Source organism: Vulpes lagopus, chromosome 1 (assembly GCF_018345385.1).
Source record: "Vulpes lagopus strain Blue_001 chromosome 1, ASM1834538v1, whole genome shotgun sequence".
Taxonomy (NCBI): domain Eukaryota; kingdom Metazoa; phylum Chordata; class Mammalia; order Carnivora; family Canidae; genus Vulpes; species Vulpes lagopus.
In genome coordinates, this window is record NC_054824.1 from 161,403,858 (window position 1) to 161,427,423 (window position 23,566).

The 23,566-nt window shown below is 36.7% G+C and overlaps 1 protein-coding gene across 6 annotated transcripts in view; it reads left to right on the forward strand.

Moving 5' to 3' along the window:
* Window positions 1–23,566, forward strand: part of RABGAP1L (RAB GTPase activating protein 1 like) — a 737,000-nt gene that overhangs the window by 396,091 nt on the left and 317,343 nt on the right. For all 6 annotated transcript variants that reach the window (XM_041753512.1, XM_041753528.1, XM_041753506.1 and 3 more), the window contains one exon: window positions 21,316–21,429. In XM_041753512.1, the coding sequence (XP_041609446.1) occupies window positions 21,316–21,429 (114 nt within the window). The remainder of the gene's footprint in view (window positions 1–21,315; window positions 21,430–23,566) is intronic.

Genomic DNA, 23,566 nt, shown 5'->3' on the forward strand with positions numbered 1-23,566 from the left:
TGGCATTTTAATTATAATGTGTTTTGGTGTGGGTCTCCTTAGGTTCATCTTACTGGAACCCTCTGGGCTTCCTAGGCTTGGATGTCTGTTTCCTTCCCTAGGTTAGGGAATTTTCAGCTATTATTTTCTCAAATAAGTGTTCTGTCTCTTTCTCTCTCATCTTTATGCAGCCCCTTTAATGCAAATGTTATTTGATGTTGCCCCAGTGGTCTCTTAAGCTATCTTTACTCTTTAGACGGGATGAGCACTGGGTGTTTTTCTGTATGTTGGTAAATTGAACACCAATAAAAATTAATTAAAAAAAAAAAGAAAAAAAAAAGAAAAGAAAATTCTTTTTGTATTTACTGCTTTATCTGGGTGAGTTCCAGTGCTTTCTCCTTCAGCTTGCAGATTTTTTCTTATGCTTCATCTAGTCTCCTATTGAACCCCTAGAGTATATTTTTCAGTACAGTTACTGTATTTTTCAGCGCTGTGACTGTTTGGTACTTTCTTAATGTTTTCTCTTTCTTGAATTCTCACTGAATTCATCTATTCTCCTCCTGAGTTTGGACTATTCCAATATTCATCTTTATGACTATTAATTTGAATTCTTTATCAAGTAGATTTATCTTTTTCTGTGGTTTTGTCTTGGTCTTCCATATGAAACATATTTCTGTTTCCTCACTTTGCTTGCATTTCTGTGGTTTCTATGTATTAGGCAAAACAGGAACCTCTCTCAATCTTGAAGGAGTGGCCTTGGGTAGGCCTTTTGTAGGCCTTCATTTTGCCATGCCCTACTTTTATCTGTCCCTTGAATTTTTGTGATTTTCTAAACCACCTGGTTTACTCTTGATGTGCACCCATTGTTTAGGGTGTGCCAAGACCTGTCCGTGATCCAAGGTGGGGGCATCTCATTTAGCACATGGTTTCAGGCCAGTCACTCAGGCTACAGCTTTTAAAATATGCATGTATGGGCAGGCCTGGCTGCTTCAATTGGTGAAGAACCTTCTTAAGCTCTGGGTTATAAATTTGAGCCCCATGCTGGGTGTAGAGATTACTTAAAAATAAAATCCTTTGGGGATCCCTGGGTGGCTCAGCAGTTTGGTGCCTGCCTTTGGCCCAGGGCGTGATCCTGGGGACCCGGGATCGAGTCCCACGTCAGGTTCCCTGCGTGGAGCCTGCTTCTCCCTCTGCCTGTGTCTCTGCCTCTCTCTCTCTCTCTCTCTCTCTCTCTCTCTCTGTATGTGTGTGTGTGTCTCTCATGGATAAATAAATAAAATCTTACAAAAGATTAAATTAAGTACAAAAATTTTTTAAAATAATAAAATCTTTTTAAAAAATGCAAGTATATTCAGTCCTGTTGGGTCACAATCGTAATTCTGTTGAACTCCAGACCAAGAGATCTGGAGGTGTCCCCTGGGCAACAATTGCAAAAATAGGAGCTCTGTGTGATTACAGAGGCTTATTTTTGTGAAGACTCATCAAGCTGTAATGAGATCAGGGGGTACACAAGGATGGTGTCTCATTGCTTATGTTTCGTGGTGGCATCTCTTTTCTAGATGTGTGGGAAACCTGAAGCCTGTCCCTCAGGCTTCAGCTCCAGGCTAAGTAAGTAGGTCTTTTTTTTTTTAGGAAGCCTGGAGTCATGTTTCTTTCTGTTATTTGTGTAGTGTCCTGGGGGTGGTGGCCTACCAATAATTGTCTTTCTGATTGTTACAGTCCTAGTGAGCTCTGGAATGCCAGTCCTCTTGACCACCAGGGCCTGGTGATCAAGGGATGTCCTAGTGTACCTGCTAGCTTTAGAAGGCAGCAAGGTAAGGTAGAGGGCAGGGCATGCCATGGCCTGCCTCAGAAAGACAGCAGGAAAATGTCTTGACTGCTCATACCTACAGACTAAGCAGTGCAGTGAGAGTGCCTTATCTGTCTGCATCTGCTGGCTTTTGGCTGGGAGAATGCCATGATCACTTGCACTGGTCCGCCCTAGCCTGGGTTGGGGGACTGCAGAACTGCCCATTTTAGTGGACGTTAGCTTGAGAGGGGAGAGAAGTCAGACTGATCACACTTTCCTACTCCAGCCAGGGAGCAGGGGGGGCGCTACAACTGCCCATGCTCTCTGGCTTCAGGAAATGTGGAGACCATGTACTTCATCCTTTGTGGGAGGTGGGGTATTGTGTCCAAGCTCGCCCACTTATGCCAGAAGACTGTGTGTAGAATGCAATAATGGTAGCTACCAGCATCTCTGTCATTGGGAAGCATCTTACCTGTCCCCCACCCCTCCTTTCAGTGCCCTCAGATCAGGAAATGAGTTTCCCTCACATGTAGTCTAGGCATTTTCAAACTTCTTTTTTGTTGTAATTGTTGGGTCTTGGGGTAAGTAAGACCATGAGCCAGCCCTTCAAGAGAGGAATCTCAGTTGTTTTTTGTTTTTTTTTTTTTTCTTTTATAGCACTTTGGAACCCCCTCCTCCTTAAGACATCAGCCCTGTTGGCTTTGCAAGTCAGACATTCTGGAAGCTCATCTCTAGTGCAGATCTCAGGGTCAGGAGTGCTGATGTAGGACATCAACCCCTCACTCCTCTGGGAGAAGTGCCTGTGCAGTGAGATCTCAATCTCTCTTGTGGGTTACCATACCAGGAGTGTGGGACATTTTGTGAGAATCTGTCTCTGCGTCTCCTACCCATCTTAGTGTGGTCCTTTTATCCTTTGTTGTGGAGATCAGTTCATCTAGTTTTTAGATTCTTTTCAGAGGGAAATGATCCATATGTAGCTATGGATTTGGTGTGTCCGTGGGAGGAGGTGAGTTCAGGATCTTCCTACACCGCCATCTTGGACCTCCTCCTGGTTTTTCTTTTCATGACCAAAAATAGCAATGCAAACTATAGCATCTGTTTTATACACATTAGGATTCAAATTATGTAAATCTCTAATTCTACACATAAAAAGGATTTTTATCAGATTCTATTTATAAAGTCAGGAAAATTCCTTTCACCAGAGCCTTAATTCTTATATTTTTCAAGTGCTTTTAAAAAGAAAGAATCATTAAAAAAAAAAATGCCTGCAACTTTAACTTAAAGTTACTGCAACTTACGAAGATTTCATATCATCTAGTGAGTGCATTATACTTTTTTCTATAGTCATTTGAGGGTAATTGGGCTTCACACAGCCATATTGATTAAAATTAGGATCATTATATCTTCATCCCATATACATATTTTAGAGCCTATCTTTGACAACTCTGTCTCACTGTGGCCCTAAAAATTCCTTTCCAAACGAGTCAGATGCTCTCTTCTTTCCTGCTCATCTGCATCTCCTAGGAAGTGAGAAGTTTTAAAGTTTCTTAAAATTCTAGTGTGTTCTAATGTAGTGGTGTTCAAACTTTTTTGATCCTCCCCATACATACATGTATGTTTGTGTGTCAGAAGCAGTAATTTTCAGAAATGATTTAGTGAGATGCACTATAGTATTTACCATTCCTTTTTTTCCTTTTAATTCTGATTATGACTCACTACACTGAGTATTAGATCATAATCATGATTCAGTAATAGAGGCTTAAAGTTTCCATGGCTTGTGGAGAAGCTCTAAGGCTGGCTGTAGATTTTCTAAGCCCCAGATCTGTTCACCATGACTTTGTCTTATAAGTGTTATCTATGATCTAGCTGCTTGATAACATCAGAAGGCTGCAGGATTTGCCCTACTTCTAGGTGCCAGAATTATTGCCCTCATGCTATAGAGAAAAAGCAAAACAATCCCAGGTTTAATAATATCCACCATGAATTGAATGCTTACTATCTGTCAGGCACTATGATTGATATACATAATATCTAATCTTAAAACAAGTTTGAAAATTAGGACCAACAAGTTTTTTCACTACCATACACTTTATGTAAAGGACATTCCATTGTGAAGGGTCTTCTTTAATGCTCCTCTTTATTGCGCCTAAGGAAAGTTGAGACCTGGAAAAAACTAAAGCCCTAAATTGGACTTTGATAATCTAGCCTGTAAACATTCCTGCTGTCAACATTGTCAGGTCAGTGCTCTCTCGATACGGGATGAATTAATTTTTGGCAATCCCAGCAGCAAAAGTTATCTCTGTGATGTGCACAGTCTGCTGTGAGTTCTTTGAAGCCAAAGTTTATGGAAAATGTTTAAGACCACTCTCCTGTTTCTGGTTTTTACTGGTGTTTCTCTATTTGCCCACAGTAGTAAGATAAGTTCTTAATAGTTGTATCCCATATGGAAGCATGGCTAACAAATATCATTATTGGTAATGGGCTTAGCAGCTTCATAAGAAATCTTGGCATCCCAGAGGACTGATGGAAGTAGCAAAAGCATAAGCGGTTCTTCTCTGTAATGATTAGTCATGGGGCTAGCATCTTATATACTTGGAAACAAGTTTTGAGAACTTCATTCCCTCCTTCTCCCTTCTCTGTTTTTACTCCTCCACCCAAGACACATTTTTCCTATCCCTCTACAGGAGAAAAGTTTGTGACAAAGGGATTGAAAGTGTGGAGTTTGGTTTCTGAGTTAAAATCTAGACTTGCATTGTCTAGTATGGTAGATACTAGCAACAGTGCTGTCAAACACCTGAAATGTGGCAAATCAGAATTGAAAAATTTCATATCAGATTTTAAAGACTTAAAGTATGGAATTTCGTTGTTAATTTTTAACACTGATTACATGTTGAGGTAATATTTCAGGTTCATTGATTTTAATAAGATGTTATTAAAATTTTCACTTTTTTTGACTTAATGTGGCTACATGAAAATTTTAAATTACATTATGTGGCTTACATTATATTTCTTTTGGAAAGCGATTCTAGACCAGTGCTCCAGCCACCTGGCTCAACCTAGCTTTGAAATATGGCTCATTAACTAACTTCAGGACACCACCCCTCCCCTTCTCATTCGAGGAAAGCTAAATTTTGCTCAGTCTTTTCTTCTGATCCTTTCTCCCTATACCTGGTTGAAGGAGTATTTGGTGATTTACTGGACAGGTGAGGCCCATAAAAGAAAATCAAGTTTGTCCATTTGGAGATGAGGACAGATAGTCTTGTTTGATTGGATATGAACACCAAGCACATAGAAAGTGGATTTGTTGTCAACGTTCTGTGAAGTGAATTTAAGGAAGTACAGCAAAGTTCAGATATTTCCCATTTTGACTGCCTCAGTGATTTTTTTTTTCTTTTGAGAGAGAGAGAGAGAGAGAGGATGTGAATAGAGGGAGGAGGTGAGAGAGGGAAAGAGAGAGAATCCCAAGCAGGCTTTACCCTCAGTGCAGAGCCCGACATGGGGCTCCATCTAAGGACCCTGAGATAATGACCTGAGCCAAAGTGATTTTGTTTTTGATTGGAATATCAAATTCTTCCAAGATAATGTGCTCCTTAATTTTACGTGTTCATTTTGCCTAGTCAGTCTGTTTGGTTTACTCTTAGAGGTCACCAAAACCTTATGAGTGCAGCCATATGGAGTGGGAAGGTAGGTTGTCAATTCCTGAGCCATGGGAGCTAAGGTCCTGCTGCAGTTGGTTGGATGCAGCCAAAAAGACCAAAATAACTGATGAAAATTATTTTGAAGGAAGTGAACTATCATGTGCATTTGTGTGTTTCTGTAGTGAAGTCTGTTTAAAAAATTTTTTTTCTATTCAAGTAGTTTTCAATTAAAAATTCTCTATTTTAAAGAAGATAATATGAAAAGAAAAACACATTTTTCAATTAATTTACAATGCATTCAAAGAAAGACTAACAGTTTCTTCAAAACTATACCATTTAATCAGATACTGTAGTGTCTGCTAATTTATAAAATTTCAATAAAAATTTTAAAATTAGTCAGAACAATAAGAATATTTAAATAGATGCTAATGTTCATTTACTTAAAATATTAAAAGGATTTGTTTAAAATACACAACGCATTACATTTTTGTTATTCCTGAATTTGTGTTTTATGAGGGTTGCTTGACCCTAGACCACCACAGCCAAGTCTTTCAAGTTGTGTCCAGATGCTGTTTCCTATAAATAATTGCATTGTAAATACTAGAACAATAAATCCTTCTTTGATAAAGCTTAGCAGAGCACCAAAATCTCAGGTGTAGGTATATGCCATTATACTAATTTTGAAACCCATTTTTTTCTTTGACCAGAGAAGTTTTTCGGATGTCCATTGATTGATCTTTATTTGGCATTTGAGCAGAGGAGAGTTGTTGACTAAGTAAATATTCTCTGTTCACTGGGAGGAATCTTTATCTGTTTCCTGCCTTCATGTCTTCAGGGACTTCAGACCAGTCTTCTGTATCTTAATTTGATCTTATTTTCCAGGTCATCAATTCAGTTTTTCTGAGCCTCACAGGCTTGGTAGTCTCACTAACAATGGTGTCTGTCCATTGTTATCTAGATGTCCTCATTTTCCTCTCAGTCTTTTATAGTTTAGAATAGATCTTTCTGAAACTATTCATAGCAGTATTTGTGGCATTTAACTAATATTTGTTTATTTTTATAAAGTAAATTTAACACAGCTTGCTTGAGAAGTCAGATGTGACTAGTTTATATCAAATATGGTATCTTTCAGACCAAGTATTTAAAAGCAACTTAAATAAGAAAGAAGTGGTATATAAAATGTACTCAGGAATTGATTTTCCCAGTTCCATGATATTAGTAAACTGGGTAAGGCTACCAGATTTAGCACACAATAATACAAGATACTCACGTAAATTTGAATTTCAGATAAACAAAAACTATTTTTTTAATATAAATAAGTGTGTTTCATGCAATATTAAATCCCATGCAGTTTAGCTAGGCATTCTACATTTTATCTGGGAATCCTAATAAACACAGCAAACACAGTAGCTTTAAACTCTTGGAATTATAAAATTGTAAGATAACTAAAGCTCACATTATAGCTGAGCACATTGAATTGAGTGCATTTTCTTTATAGGGTACTGATTCTTGTAAGTACCTGCCCTGCCCTAAAAGTTAAGAATTCTTTTACTCATGAAATATTGTTGAGGTCCCCTTCCCCTTCTTCTTACCTTTCTCACTTTGCTGATATTTCCTTGATTCTCCCCAGATGGCAGTGGTGCAGGGATGTTGCAATACCTACTCTTAGGGTTAGAGCCGGACCACTTGCTTTGCCTCACTTACACCATCCCATCTCCATTTCTCCCTGACTTGCAGGAATTGGAGATATTCCTTTAGTGGCAAGGGCAGAGTTGTCCTCTTGGCTGATATTCAGGCTCAGAATGCTGCATCTTTGTTGTTTAAAGAGTCAAAATCAGCCACTACTGCCTTCCTCTCCTTGTGGCTCTCACATTTGTGAAGGGTTCTCTGGTTCACACTGTCCTCTTCGTGTTTCAGGACTCTATATTTTACTACTCTGCTCTTGAACATACTACAGCCATGGTCAGCAAGAAATACTAACTTGGAGGAGTGCTGTTTTCAATGGCTATTTAGATCTGCACTGCCCTTCATAAAGCATTTTAGCCTTTGCCAGATGGAGGGTACATTTAAGTGAAATGTGTACTTTCTGTTGATCATAATAAACCTGTGTGGAGGCTTCTTTGATTTTTCTTTCCTGTAAATTGGGAAGTTAGGGGCACCTGGATGGCTCAGTTGGTTAAGTGTCCGACTCTGTTTTGGCTCAGATCATAATCTCAGGATCCTGGGATCAAGCCCTGTGTCAGGTTCCCTGCTTGGCATAGAGAATGCTTGAGATTCTCTGCCTCTCCTTCTCCATATGCACCCCCCCCCCACACTCACATGGGCCCTTTCTCTCTCTCTCTAATAAATAAATACATAATAAAGTCAAATAAATAAACAAACAAACAACAAGCTAGGAAGTTAGTATTATGAACAAAATGTGCTAACATGCTCAGTTACCTTTAACCCTTGGAAGAGCAATTTTGAACAGTGAGATCATCTGTTTTTTGTGGGTAAAAATGTTAACTGTGGCAGTGGCTGTGGTGGTATCCCTGTCAGATAACAGAGCATTTCATAGGCAGATGTGAGTGCCCAAGGAAGGAAAATTTGCCCCAACCTAGTTTCCATTTGTGGCTCAGCGTTGGACTTGACCCATGTTCCTCTTAATTAGCAACATGAGTTCATTCTTTATTCTCTTGTCTCTCTGTCTTGGCTTACCATGTTTTCCTTTCATAAAATCATTTATTCAACAATTACCTGTTCAGCCTCTACATTTAGTAAATGTGTTGCTATAACTATACTATGGACTATACTATATATACTGTACTATGTTACTATAGACTATACTATAAATGTGTTACTAGACTATACTGTGTCTAGTGGCCCAGATCTCAGAGGAGGTAAATATATATCTTACTCCCCAGGCAACATGTAACAGGTTTTATATAAGTTTATACAACTTGGTGTTATTATACCCTTAGGAAAGAGGGCATTGTTTTTACTTGGGATCATCAAGAAAGCACCATGGGAGAAAGCTATATGAGCCCTTATAAATGGACAGGATTTCAACAGGAGAAAATGTGGGAAATAGGGCCATCCAAAGCAGAGGAAATTGCACAAAAGCATTGAAGCTTGAAAGAACAGTGCAATTTTATGGAATGGGATGTGAATCAGATGGAATGGAATAAGGGGTTTTTTTGGGGTGTGGGGAGGTGGTGTTTTGAGGATAATGGGTAGGACCACACTGTAGATAGATCTGATTGCTACACAGGAGCAAATCAGTGCTTTATATAGGTTAACCTAAAAGTATTGTACAGGTTGAAGTAAAGGAAATCTTCTCTGTGATGATTTAGAAGCCTTTGAAATAAAGTGATAATATTCTGAAATTTGATGGTGGTGCCAGAAAAGGACACATGTCCTAACTGACCTTAACAATGCTTGGTTTGCCTAAAAAATAATATTAGTTATTTTCATATTGTGAATAGTTGTGGATTATACCTAATTACTTTGCAACATAGGAACTGTTATGTGTATGTAACTTGGTATCAACCACTTAGAGCTTAGGAAATATGAGAGAGCTTTTCTTTGTAGAAACAGGTCTAAATAAAGAAGTGCCAGGAAAACACCTGGGAAGAATCCTCCTTTCAGTCCCCGTAGCTAGTGAATCAAGTCAAAGCTCAGTACACAAATGGCAACTTAATAAATGAGAAATAAGTGGGTTGGGTTTTTGTTTTTGTTTTTGTTTTGCAATTTCTTAATGTTAAACCAGTTACATTTTCTTTTTCTTTTTTAGAAATTTAGACTTTAAAAATCCTCTCTTAGTGACTTGGGTCTATTAGCAAGAAAATTACATAAAAATCCATGGCCCTTGTAGCATTTAAATTAAGAAGCAAATATGTATATTGATTAAGGGGGGGGGGGTTAATGCTTCCAAAGTGAGAAAGACCACAACCATAAACTGTTTATGTATCTGTATTTTTCTCATGTCAGTGTTACAGAGCCTAAATAGCTAGCAGCCTACAAGATAGAAAAAAAATCTTTCATTTCATGTGTATCTTATAATCTTATGAAGTAGAATAGAAGATTTTACTCTCTTAATTTATAACTTCTAAAAGGCCCTAAGATAAAAGAGGAGTGTCTGTATCTTCCTCTGATTTAATATGGTATTAAGAACCTAGTAGAGAACTTGAGTCTATTAATCACTATAATCCTGAGGTGCAATGAATAGGAAAGAATTTCCTGATTCTTGCCTGTGATCTCAGTCTATCATTTCAAGCTATTTTACTGAGAAAGAGTTAACATGTAAACTCTGATGGTTACTGTAGATTTCTAAAACACCATATTTTTTAATAAATTTATTTTTTATTGGTGTTACCAACATACAGAATAACACCCAGTGCTCATCCCATCAAGTGCCCCCTCAGTGCCCGTCACCCATTCACCCCCACCCGCCGCCCTCCTCCTCTTCCACCACCCCTAGTTCGTTTCCCAGAGTTAGGAATCTTTATGTTCTGTCTCCCTTTCTGATATTTCCCACACATTTCTTCTCCCTTCCCTTATATTCCCTTTCACTATTATTTATATTCCCCAAATGAATGAGAACATATAATGTTTGTCCTTCTCCGATTGACTTACTTCACTCAGCATAATACCCTCCAGTTCCATCCACGTGGAAGCAAATGGTGGGTATTTGTTGTTTCTAATGGCTGAGTAATATTCCATTGTATATATAGACCACATCTTCTTTATCCATTCATCTTTCGATGGACACCGAGGCTTCTTCCACAGTTTGGCTATTGTGGACATTGCTGCTATAAACATCAGGGTGCAGGTGTCCCGGCGTAAAACACCATATTGAATGTACTTTGCCTCTGGTTGGGTTTTGAACACATTATGTGATTCATCTCTTGTCATTTTTGAAGTAAAAAGACTGATTTTGAAATAATGTAGCATTTGAATGTATCTTTATCTTTTTTGATTTTCATATAAAATGAGGCAAAACGCAGTGAGAAAACCCCAAACACCTTTTTGTTACGATGATTTTTGAAACTCCAGTAGTGGTAGGATTTCTAATTTCTTTTTTAAGATAGAGATCCATTTGTGGGGTTTTTTTTTCTGTAGTAATATCTGTAGTTATTTCCACGTATCATCTTTGGCATTGGGAGTAAGGACATTTTGGTATACATTCTGCTGTGAAGTTTTGGCTTGTAAATCTATGAGTACTTTTTATCATCTTTGATTTGGGGCAAATTATTTCCTTTTGCTACTGCATCTGACTAAATAAGGTTACAAGAGAATTTAGAAATCAAAGCAAAAATTATAAAATTCGAGTCTGTCCATTATGGAAAGTATACACTTACCATGCCTGCTTCCCTTATTCTGAACTATTTAGCACCCATTTACTAAGCACCTACTAGAGTCTCCATTACCAGGGAAACAAAGATAAATAACAACTAACTGATCATGGTCTACCTAGAGGTGATAGTCAAGTGGGGATATTCAAACATGGGGACTAGTTAATTAATACAGCTGAGTGGAAGACCAAAGGACCAATTGATTAAGGGAGGAAAAGGGAAAAGACAACTTTCAGAATAATTCTTTGGATGTCAGCTCAGACATAGAATTTACTCCATGTAAATAGAGATTGAGAATATAAAAGGACATCTGATTTTTGGGATATTCTGACTTGAGATTTTGACTTGTTAAGTTTTAGGTGTAAAATGATAGATCTGTTAGACCAGTAGTTCCTAAATAATAATTTGTAGACTTTTGCTTATGGCTGTGCAAGGATTTGTTAAAAATATAGCTTGCCTGGAAATACTATAGAGATTTTAGTAACTTAAATCTAGGTGAGATCTGGAAATATGGGTTCCAAAATAGCTTCTCAGATGGTTCTGATAATCGGTAAGATTTGGCATCTACTTTAGTCAAGAGCAAGGAGAGAAGACAGATGGTAATTAAAGTTGCAAGAATGGATATGATTTCCTAGGAAGAACATGGAGGGTGAGCAGAGAACAAGGCCAAGGATGTAACACCATCAGCTAAGGAGTACACAGATGAGGAATCAGAAAAGAAACTAAAAAGGAATATACTGTGTTGAGTTGGAATATATATTTACCTAGATCCCATAAGTCTTAGAATAGTAATGCTCATTTCTTAATCAATACAAAGAAAAAAAAAGTATAGAATAAAAATCTCTAGGTTTCTACTTAGATTTATTCCAAAAAGGATTAATCTAGCTTCAAATGTGCTTTATTGCAAAAAATGCTTTTTTCTACTTCTAGAACAATCTGTTGAAGAAACAGAAATTGATCCTCTTGAATAGGGAAACTTGAATAAAGTAGATTATCAGAAAAGGAAGTTACAATATTAATCAGAATTCATAAAACAAGCAGGCTTCACGCTCAGTGCAGGTCCTGACTCAGGGCTCAATCTCACGACCCTGAGATCACAATGTAAGCCAAAATCAAGAGTTGGATGCTTAACCAACTGAGCCACCCACCCAGGTACCCCTACATTAAAGATGATTTTTTAAAAGTCATCTGAATTAACACAGTATTAGAGGACTGTTTTATTGTGAATAATATTTTGTCAGAGAGGAAAAGGTAGGCAGTTAATCTTTTAATAAAAACAAAATTTACTGGTGAGAATACTACAGTGAGTTCTTCAAATTATGAATGGTCAACTTGTTATAATATAACCAACCAGTTAAGAAGTTAAAAAAGGAGCATAGTCCACAGAAGACTACTATCACTTCTGACATTGGTTGTCAGGTTATGGTGTTACCAGAACCACCTTGAGGTTCAGTAATTCACTAGAAACATTCAAGGAACTTCATGAAAGCTGTTAAATGCATGGTACCTGTATTATCGCTAAAGGATAGAGATTAAAGCCAGCCAAAGGAAGAAGTGCATGGGGCAGAGTCCAGGAGAAATGCCAAACATGGAACTTGTTTTGGTCTATTCCCCGTGAAGTTATCAACAACGAACTTTCCTGACACCAGTATGTAACAATATACAAGGAGTATTGCCAACTTCATTTAGGGAAGTTCACTGAGTCTTGCGGTGCAGTTTTTATAGGACTATTCATGTACTGCCCACGTGACTGACCTTTATTTTTCAGTCTCTTAATAGATAGAACTAATGCTGTATGACCCAAAGCCCCATGATAAATCATGTTTGTTGGGTGACCAAAGCTCACACGCTAACAAAGACCTCCTATCAGACATGACATTCCAAGGCCTAGAGATTACTTTCTAGTAATTAATGATAAGGGCCAGCACTCTTTTTGTGTAAGGTTAATTCATCAGTACACGCTAATTCTTTCAGATAGTAACATCAGATGAAATAAACTGAAACAAGAGTTCACAAAACTGACTACAAAGACCATGAAATGAAATGGCCAGATAAAATGGTTCCTTGTGGTCCACAGGAGTAGGTTAAAATGTCTTCATTGAACATTACCTTTCCATATTCTAGATCCCACTCAGCTTGTACTCTGTGAATTATTTTCTATAGACAATTAGAGTCATATCTCCTGGGCATGCCTTGGAACCCCTGCTTATGCCACCTTGTACTGTACAGTTGACTCTTGAACAAAATGAGTTTGAACTGTGTGGGTCCATTTATACACCAATTTTATCTGATAAATACAGCATAGTACTGTAAGTATATTTTTTCGTCCTTATGATTTTCTTAATATTTTCTGTCCTCTAGCTTGCTTTACTGTAAGAATGTGGTATATATGGGCAGCCCTGGTGGCTCAGTGGTTTAGTGCCGCCTTCAGCCCAGAGCCTGATCCTGGAGACCCAGGATAGAGTTCCATATCAGGCTCCCTGCATAGAGCCTGTTTCTCCCTCTGCCTGTGTCTCTGCCTCTGTGTGTGTGTGTGTGTGTGTGTGTGTGTGTGTGTGTCTCATGAATAAATAAATAAAATCTTTAAAAAAAATAAAAGAATGTGGTATATAATACGTATAACACAAGATATGTGTTGGTCGACTGTTTATGTTTTGGTAAGGCTTCCAGTCAATAGTAGACCATTACTAGTTAAGTTTGAGGGGGTCAAAAGTCATTTTTGTGTGGGGAGTTTGCACCCTTAATCCCGAGAATGTTTAAGGGTCAACTATATTCTCTTGAGATCTTTCAATTTTGTTGAACCCATCCTGTCTCTAGTGTCCAGCCCAGTCCTCATCTTCTGGGAAAGTCCTTTTTTACCAGTGAACATTTTCTTTGCCCAATTTCTGTAGCTAACTTTGCCTGGATCATTTAGTTGGCTGTTAGCATATGTTTCCTTCCAGTGATATTTGCACCTATATCTTGTCTTTACAAGATCTTAACCTCATGCAATATAGGGATATTATAGACTATATCCTATTTTTTTTGATCCCCTAAATCCTAGTACAATGTCTTGCACCTGACAAGTGTTAGATAGATGTTTGAATGTTTATATGGACATGTGCAACCAGAAACATAATATTCAAATATATGAAGTAAAACATTTTGTAAAAATGATCTAAATTATACTTATAAATTATACATTTATAAATATAAAATATAAGGGCATCTGGGTGGCTCAGTCAGTTAAGCATCTGCCTTTAGCTCAGGTCATGATCTTGGGGTCCTGAGATTGAGCCTCATGTCAGACTCCCTGCTAAGCAGGGACTCCCTCTTCCTCCCATTCATGCTCTCTCTCAAATAAATAAATAAATAAATAAATAAAATATTTTAAAAATGTATAAATCTAATTTATAATTATAAATTTCTGAGATAGCCATGTTAATCCAGAAAAATATTGGAGTAATTTTTGGCAATTCATTGAAGTGAAATGAATGTACACAAATGTCAGCACAATGATGGATTCCAGCATAATGCTGGAAAATGTCTAGAGAATTATTGCCATTCTGCTTCCACCTCAGAGCTTATGCACATGCTTTTTCTTTTGCCTATAATGCCCTTTTCTCTAAATAGTTGAACACTCAGAGAGGCAAAACCACCCTGCCTAAAATATCAGCTTTCTCTTCACTCAGTACCTATTTACCTTGTTTTATTTTTTTCATAGTACTTCTCTCTAACCAATATGATATACTTGTTTTCTGTTTCTTTTCCCTGCTACTAGAATGTAAGACCCAAAGGGAAGGACACTACCTTGCTAACCATTGTATCTTCTGTACTTAAAATAGTGCCTGATTCTTAGTAGGTACTCAGAACTAAGTATTTGTTGGATACATAAACAAATTTGTGCTATGCAGCAGGTTAGAAAGCTTAATTTTTTAATGTCCATTCAACTTTTATATCACTTGATTTAAGAAGATGTAATTGAGTTTGCTCAAAGAGTTTCAAAGAGAAGCATTTAAAGTAATTGAAGGATCCCTGGGTGGCGCAGCGGTTTGGCGCCTGCCTTTGGCCCAGGGCGCGATCCTGGAGACCCGGGATCAAATCCCACATCAGGCTCCCGGTGCATGGAGCCTGCTTCTCCCTCCGCCTGTGTCTCTGCCTCTCTCTCTCTCTGTGACTATCATAAATAAATAAAAATTAAAAAATTTATTAAAAAAAAAAAGTAATTGAAGGAGTGGTAGAATGTTTTCTAAAATTACTAAAAGTTATTCACCCTGTAAAAACAATAACTAGGTATATACATAGTCAAATTAATAAAATTATAAAATGTAAAGATTAAGTGAAAATAAGCATGTTTAGCAAATGCTAGTTATTAGAAGTGTCCTTTAGTTTTGTGGAAAAATAAAAAGATGTTATTTTTATACAATTAGAGTAAATATGGAGCTCTTAAAATTTTTATTTGTTTCAAAGGGTTTACGGGGCTATTTTGATGAAAATCATAATTTAAAAAAATAATACAAAGTTAGAAATGCATCTCATTTTGGAAAATAACATCATGGATTTCAGTTATTGTGCTTCATTCCAACAGAAGTTGCAGAGCTTATCATTGCTCATTGAATAAGCTTCCAAGACTGTCAAGTGCCTCAGTTGAACCTTTATTTTGGGACAATGAGTGGTTAGCAACCCTGGAATGGGGACATATCCATATATGGCCATAGATGCATTTGGTGGGTGTATTTGGAGTCTAAAAGTAACCCCAGGTATTTGTCATAGAGAATCATCTCTTCTCTGACCTAAATTTCATAGGATCCCTGGGAAATCCAGGCTGTGCCCATAGGCTGCAATGCTTCTTAATCTTCCAGTCCCAAAAGAATGCTTTAGTCTATTTAAATATTTCTCACTCCAGTCCTTGCACTTTCTTCAGGATCAAGGTATCTGGTCTTAGAAATAGCACATTTTTCTGTCCCCTTCCTTCGCCTTCTTTTAGTTCGCACTGTTGCTTCTCTCCCTGAAGAGATTTATTTCTAGTTGAAGCTAGAATGTGACTTATGCCTTGACCTTTGTGTCAGGCTTTGATTCTGAGACATTTGGCAGCATGTGTGTTCAGTGCCTGGAAAACAGGTTGCTTACAATATGATTTAGTTAACGTGTATTTCTTTGCTTCCATATTAGCCCACTTATACTAAGACTTGCCCCCCTCCCCCGTATATTCAAGGAATGAAGACTGGCAATGATCCATTCTTTTTGTGTTACTGTTTCAGGCTCACGATTTCAGTAGCATGTTTGAAACTAGAATTCACTTTCATATTTTCTCCTTTTATCTCTGCCTCTTATAATTTTTGGCAAACATCAAGGCAAATAAATCAGACCCACCACTGCAAACCCATCTGTTTTCAGGGACATGTAAGCCGATCAGTTTGTGATGTTTTACCATAGATCTAGCTCCAACATAGAACTAAAGGAGGATCCCTGTGAAGTAAGAATAGAAGGCACGTTCTAAGGTCAAGTATTTTTTAAGCTCTGAATCATTTATCTGCTGACTGTGTGTAGGTTTGGTCTACACTGGCATTTTTAATAACACTAACAAATCAGCATGGTATTTATAAATGAAATAATTTTGAAATAATTTTGTGGTATATGAAAAGTGAAAATGCAGTTATACTTTGGATTTGACAGTAGGGATTAATAAGAAAGATACTGTCATAGTTGTAAAAATGTAGCAAATTAAGGTATAGTCAAGGTGTTCATTTATCAGACATCACTTTTACACTTCATCTGGTGCTAAGGTCACATGTGAAAACAATCATCTGTAGTAGAATGCCTTTCCAGTTGTTGACAGCCTAGAAATTGTTTTATAAAAAAATAATAGGCTATGATCATCCAAACCTGCCTTCCTAATACTTGTTGACACTTGAATGCTGTATTCATTTTTTTTTCTCACAACAAACAAGTAAGCAATGATTCTCTTGAAATAGGAATTAAGAGGATTGCAGGGTGTGTGTGTGTGTGTGTGTGTGTGTGTGTGTGTGTATGTATATATATATAATACTAGAAGAACAATTCACATAATACTCTTGATAGCAGGCTGTAAGTTGAATCCACATAAAATGATCAAAAGTTAATTGAACTACTTATCGTATCTCTTAGAGCTGGTTTTAAATTGACTTTCAACAAGCAAAATTATATCCTCTGTTGGAAACAGGATGGATTTTATCACACTAGGGATGATGTTTTTTGAAAATTAAAAGATAATTTAGTCTTGTGACTTAGCAGTTTGGGATTTAAAGAAAATTCTTCAAAGGTAAACAAAATTGAAATTTAGTTTCAATGTGGTGGTGGTGTCAGGGGTGTGGGGTGGGAAGGAGACAGATAAAACTCAACTTCTGAGACTTTCTTCCAGACCTCTCACTTTCTTCCAGACCGCTCGCTCTACTCTTTACTGATTAGAATCAGCTTTTGTGTGTGGCCCAGCCTGACTCCTCCTTAGACAGGATAGATGACCTCAAGGACTTTGCCTACCAGTTGCATCCTTGATGTTGATGGTCCAGAAGGAAGGCATGCAAAAGAGACCATGGCATTTGTCTTCTCCATAACCGTGACTTCAACCCTTCTCTGATTCTCAGAATCTAAATTCTGAAATAGTGATGGACATGGTAACTACTTTGGCAAATGTAGTTTCTGCCATACCCTGTCCTTTTCGTCCTCCTTCTGGGCTGTGTATATCTTTATTTCATGGATACATGCAAAGCTGGAGCCAGAATGTGTATCAGTTGATAAAAATATTAGTTTACAAATGATTATTCATTTTTGCTTCTATTCATGGATTAATAGAAATAAGGATGATTTAGGACACCTAAGATACATGATGGGAAATTCAGAATGGGATATGTATTTATTAAAAATGTCATCATGCTGAAAGCTCTATTCAGAATGTTCATGATATCCAAAGAAAAACAGTGGTTTGTTTCAGTATTTAAAGTGTACACATACAGAAAGATGTCTAAAATGCATTTTTACCAAAACATTTAAACAGTTAAATGTGAATCTTAAGGGATGCTTGGGTGGCTCAGTGGTTGAGTGTCTGCCTTTGACTCAGGGCCTGATCCTGGAGTCCCAGGATCGAGTCCCACATTGGGCTCCCTGCATGGAGCCTGCTTCTCCCTCTGCCTGTGTCTCTGCCTCTCTCTCTCTCTCTCTCTCTCTCTCTCTCTCTGTGTGTGTGTGTGTGTCTGTGTCTCTCATGAATAAATCAATAAAATCTTTTAAAAATGTGAATCTTAAGGAAAAGGGGGAATAATAATTGACAATTACTATTTTTATTTGTTTCTTTAATGAATACTCATTTATACTAGGCAGTGTGCCAAGTAAGCACTTTGCATGCATTGTTTTATTCTAAATGACACAAATTTTATATTACCATCCCATTTTACGGATGAGAAAACTAAACTTTAGTGACATTAAATAACATGTTTGGGATACTATACATATTAAGTGGAGTAGCCAGAAACAGAACCAATAAGTCTATCTGGCTCCAAAGCCACTTATCTCCCATATTGGACTGAAGATCAGAATGAGAGATGCAATTAATGGGGAAGTAAATTGCAGGTCAATTTGTGAACCTCTGGATATTGGTGAAGTACTGCCCATGAAGGAATGGCTTCTTTCTTCTCCCCATTCTGATGATAACTGTCAGGATTTAAGGAGACTCTGCTCATGGGAACCTTCCAAGAAAATGACCTCATATCAGTGTTGGTTGTGCTATAAAATGTTTTTAGTCATATATAATAAAAAAAGAAAAAGGATTTGCTCATGAAACTTTTTAACTCCAAATATTTAGATGGTGAAATATTTGGCCTCTTTTTTGTTTTTCTTTGTTCATTTTATTTCTTTTTTTTTTTTTTTTTGTTCATTTTATTTCTTATAAAAATTGACAACTGGGCAGCCCTGGTGGCGCAGCGGTTTAGCACCACCTGCAGCCTGGGGTGTGATCCTGGGGACCCTGGATCGAGTTCCACATCAGGCTCCCTGCATGGAGCCTGCTTCTCCCTCTGCCTGTTCCTCTGCCCCTCTCTCTGTGTCTCTATGAATAAATAAATAAAATCTTTAAAAAAAATTGACAACTATAATTGGAATAAGTCTAAACAGAAAATTAATATTGAAGAGAAAATGATTTTATCATTCTTTTACAGAGTGTTAGCTTTGTTTCAAATATTTGTTAAAAGAGTGAGTGAATTTGGGACTGATCTCTCAAATCTCAAGTGTGGATTCCTGAAATTTATACTGTTCTTACTCTCAACGATATGGGTAGTTGGGAGATGATTAGCTTTAGCTTTGAAAACATAATTATTTTTTCTAGTCTAATACAAAATTTTGTTCATATTAGTCTATTGTAAAGACTCTAGTGTACCTCCTGACCTTCAGTTATATGAAAGGGATCAGTGAACAGTATAGCAAAATATTTTATTTAGTTTATAAAGTTCGAGAAATTGTTCCCTTCTTCAACTGAGAGCAATATAGCAATATGTTGGAAGAAAACTCCAGAGAGCATTTAAAAGAAATCCTAGGAAGAGAAGTTTCATTAAGGAAAAGTTGATTTTTATTTTCATTTGATTTTTGCCCATTTATTTTTAGAAACAAGGAAGATTCAAGTATGCATAGAAAAATTACTGAGTATTATGCAAAGTTACTTTCTAGAAATTTTTGATCAATTTCCCTTTCTGTGAATCAGACTGTTTGTACCATTTAAACACAGTGTGATGCCAAATGAGTAGGCAGTTTCTAGGGAATATAGTCCAATGATTTCTCTCCCTTAACATCTTGAAAAGTGTAAAAAGAGTTATCCTGTGAACCACTCAGCACATGTTTGCCCCTGAAATAGTTCAGCAATGGCAGTAGTAACATTTTCATTGGTCATCTTTTCAAATGGCTTGTGAGTGGGAGCTATTACTGCATGGAAAGAGAACCTTTCTATTGGGGAAAACCTAGACAGTGAAAACTAACTTCTACCTGGTACCAGCTCTCCACCTCCCCTCAAAATTTTCTTTATTCTTAGAACCTGCATTTGTCTTACTAAATATAAACTTTCTATGTATTCTCTTACTTAAGGTATGATACTTTTTTTTTTAAGTTTCATTTTTATTCAGCTGTAGCATTACATACCTCTAAGCCATCAGAATTTCTTCTGGATTGATTTGCAGTGTATTTGGTGTTTGCTAGCAAATTTGGAACATTTCAGTTTGTGTCCTTTCTCCACATGGTACAAGATCTAATTACCACTCAGCATGAAATAGCAGCTGAAATGAAAAAGGCAGCAAGAGAAGGCACTTGGCTTAACTTAGAGCTAATCAAGGACTTTCTTCTTACATACTTCTCAGCTGCAGAGAAAAGGGAGCTAGCACTCATTAAAGTAACTCATGTATTAAACATTATTTTCCTTTCTTGATTTTAACTGAAATAGGGAATTTGTTCAAATCTTTATGGAAGCAAGACATTAAACAACACTTTTAATTTGCACTGGAAGTCACTGATACTTCCTTAAATTGTGCAAAATATTTTCATCATCAGTGTTGCTAGAAGGAGTCCCATCCTATTTACTTGACATTTAAACAACTAAACAACATTTATGGGAATCAAATGAATGATTAAAATCACCTTTTATAAAGCTTAGAATTTTACTCAGTTTTGGGCTTTGGGATCCTGAATTCATCTAAAAGGAACCTTCAGATTTCTCTTTAAAGCATATGTCATCTTAATATAGTAGTTTTGGGGCTTTTTATTTTCTGGAGTGAATGAGTTAAGTAATTAACCTATTGGGGGAAATGATTGATATATTTACTTCTTAAATCATTGCAGCCTGAGTTTTCACTTACCAGATTGTCAAAAATTTGAAAAGTGAGATAGTATGTGGTGTTGGGCAGATATAAAAAAAACATGTACCCCACCAATGTTTGGAGTATGTATTGTTACTCCACCTCTGGAGGGAAAGCACTTTGTCAGAAATGAAATGTATATACGTTTTGACCTAGCAGTTCCACCTCTAGGAACCTGTCTTGAAAACGTATGTATAAAAATGTTCCTAGTGATATTATCTGTAATGTAAATAGAAAAATGCAAAAACATCATTAACAGGAGAGTATTAAATAAATTGTGATATATTCATGTCCAGTTACCTCATTCTTTTTAATAGCTGCTCTTACAGAGAATGATATACTCTTGCATATATTAATTAGGAATATTCTGTAAGTTATCCTATTACATGAAAGGAGCCAATAGTTTTCTTCTATTTGTGCTTCAAAAAGTAAAGAATAGAGATATGTTTATACAACTTCTCTTCCTCACCTCCCCCTTCCATAAGCATATATTCACACATCTATAGATAGGTAGATGAAAAGATACAAAAGAAACTGTTGGTAGCCTTTATAGCAGTGAATGGGACGATGGGTCTGGATGGAAGGCAGATATTTTTGGTGGGGGGGAGCATACTTTTTTGTGCTCTTTGAGTATTTTTTTTAGCATATGTACATATTATTTTTCAATTAAGACATTTTAAATTAATACTAGGTCTATCTTTTTTTTTTTTTTCTTTTTTTTTTTTTAGGACTCAGCCCAGGAAAGTGTCATCACTCGAGATATTCATCGTACATTTCCTGCACATGATTACTTTAAAGATACTGGAGGAGATGGCCAGGAATCACTCTACAAGATCTGCAAGGTAGGGTTCTCCACCTCATTTTTTCTAACTTATTTTATAGGGCTATATTTTAGGAACCCATCTTAAAGATTTTGAGATTTTTTTTCTGTCTTCATTTCTTATTTGCACTGTGCCCTATTGATGCTAGTGGCCAAAGTCCCTCACCAGAGTTCTTTGCTTTGCATGAGAAAGAATTCAAGAGCAAGCAGGGTGCTTGGAGAAAGGGACAAAGATTTATTAAGTCTAGAAGTAAGAAAGGAGCCACTTCATAAAGTAGCAATCTCTCATCCCAGATGAAGAAGAGGACCCTCTTTGTCTCTAATGAAGGATTTTAAGTTTTTAAAATTAGTTAATGGTATGGGGGAGGGGGCTTACTGTTAAATTTTGGGTTATCATTTACATTGGGTGATTAGTTTTTACATTGTTTTAAGGTTGCAAAATTATACACAGGGAGCAATTTGATAAATGTCAAACTTTCACTGCTGGAGGAAGTGAGGTTTTGTGGTTTTCTAGGAGTCAGATTTTCTAACTCTTTTTATGACTGGCTGGCTGCTAGGTTAAGGGTCAGCCTAAAACCAAAATAACTATACTTAGGTCACTTTGTCTCCTGAGTCTCTGTTCCCTCCTGCCTCACTGTCTTTGCTCAGTACTGACTCCTAAAGGTAACTCTTTGGCTGTATGTTCCAAGCATCCTCATCAGGGAGAGGACACAGTATGGCCTCACTTTGGCTCTGCTGCTAAAAGAAAAGGAACAAAATGTCTTAGGCTACTATAGTAAAGACTCAGAGGAGTGCTGATAACTGCCCTTTTGACAAGATTATGTGGCAATTGTCTTAAATTTTGGACAACACATAAGGGTAAGAAACAATGTGGTTTTTAAATACTAGCAAGTTCTCTGATATTATTGGTATACTCTAACTTTTGTCACATTATACATCTTCATGAAGTTTTTAAGTCTCATTTTAAAATCTTTCCCCCCATTATTAGTGAGCCTGGAAGAGAACTTTTTTCTGATTTTTGGTAAATATCCTCTACTTGGGTATAAAAGATTCTCTATTTGTTAGTGGACAATAGTCCTCAGATAATTAATTTTTCAAGGTTATATCAGAAATGCAAAATGACTTTTTAAATCATTACCTGTAGCTAACTTGTGTTTGTCAATGCTAATTAAGGCTGAAAGCTAAAAATTACAAAGTCTATTAAACAAAGTTTTGTCTTTTATCCTCAAATTTAAGTTGCCTTACAAAATGTGGTAGGTAAACTCAACATTGTCCTCACCTACCATTCCAGTAGAGATTATTACTGAAAAGTGAACTACACAAAAATCTTGTAATAATATGGAAAAAAGGCAAATACCATGGCTAATTTATAAGTTAGGTAATCAGTTCCTTGAATAATCAAATTTATCTTTTTCTTGATTAATAAAATTTGGCCAGTAGGTATTCAGAAATACATATCAGTGTCATTTTATATTTACTGATTTTTTTATTATTACTTACAAAAGCACCTGCCTGCTTATGCTAACCAAGTAGGATTGATGCTTCATTCTGCAGATGGCATAACTTTCATTAAAATCCTTCTTGCATGTTTGTGGTTTAGCCCTCTGCCCAATCTTGTCTTGTCTTTTTTCCCTTCTCTCTTGCTATAGCCATTTGGAGGATTATAAACACTGATCAGAAATCTCTTTTTCTATGAATGTATCATTTAGAGCTAGAAATGCATAAGTAACTTAAAATCTGAGAGTGTACTGACTTCTGGAAAGTAATATATCATCCAGTTTTAAAAACTGCCACAAACCATTGAACACTATTACAAATGTATAACATATTCACTATATAAGTGTAAAAGGCAAAAGTAATCATTAAAAATTTTTCTGCCAATTTTGAAACTTTGTAAGCTAATTAGCTCTGGCCTATATAAGGAAAGCATCAAAATTTGTGTAGTTTCTAAGTTTATGTAGAAGGGTCTGACTTATGATATATGGGAGAACATTTTTCCCCTAGCATTCAGCATATTTTTAGACAATCAGTAACTTTTCCTTCAATTTTTCTCTGGTTGATACTAGATAGTTTTTTCACATAACTAAAGCAGATGGCTTTATGTGCTTGCAGCCTCCTGACTTACAATTTTGCTCCATTGTAGTAAAAACAGTATTGCT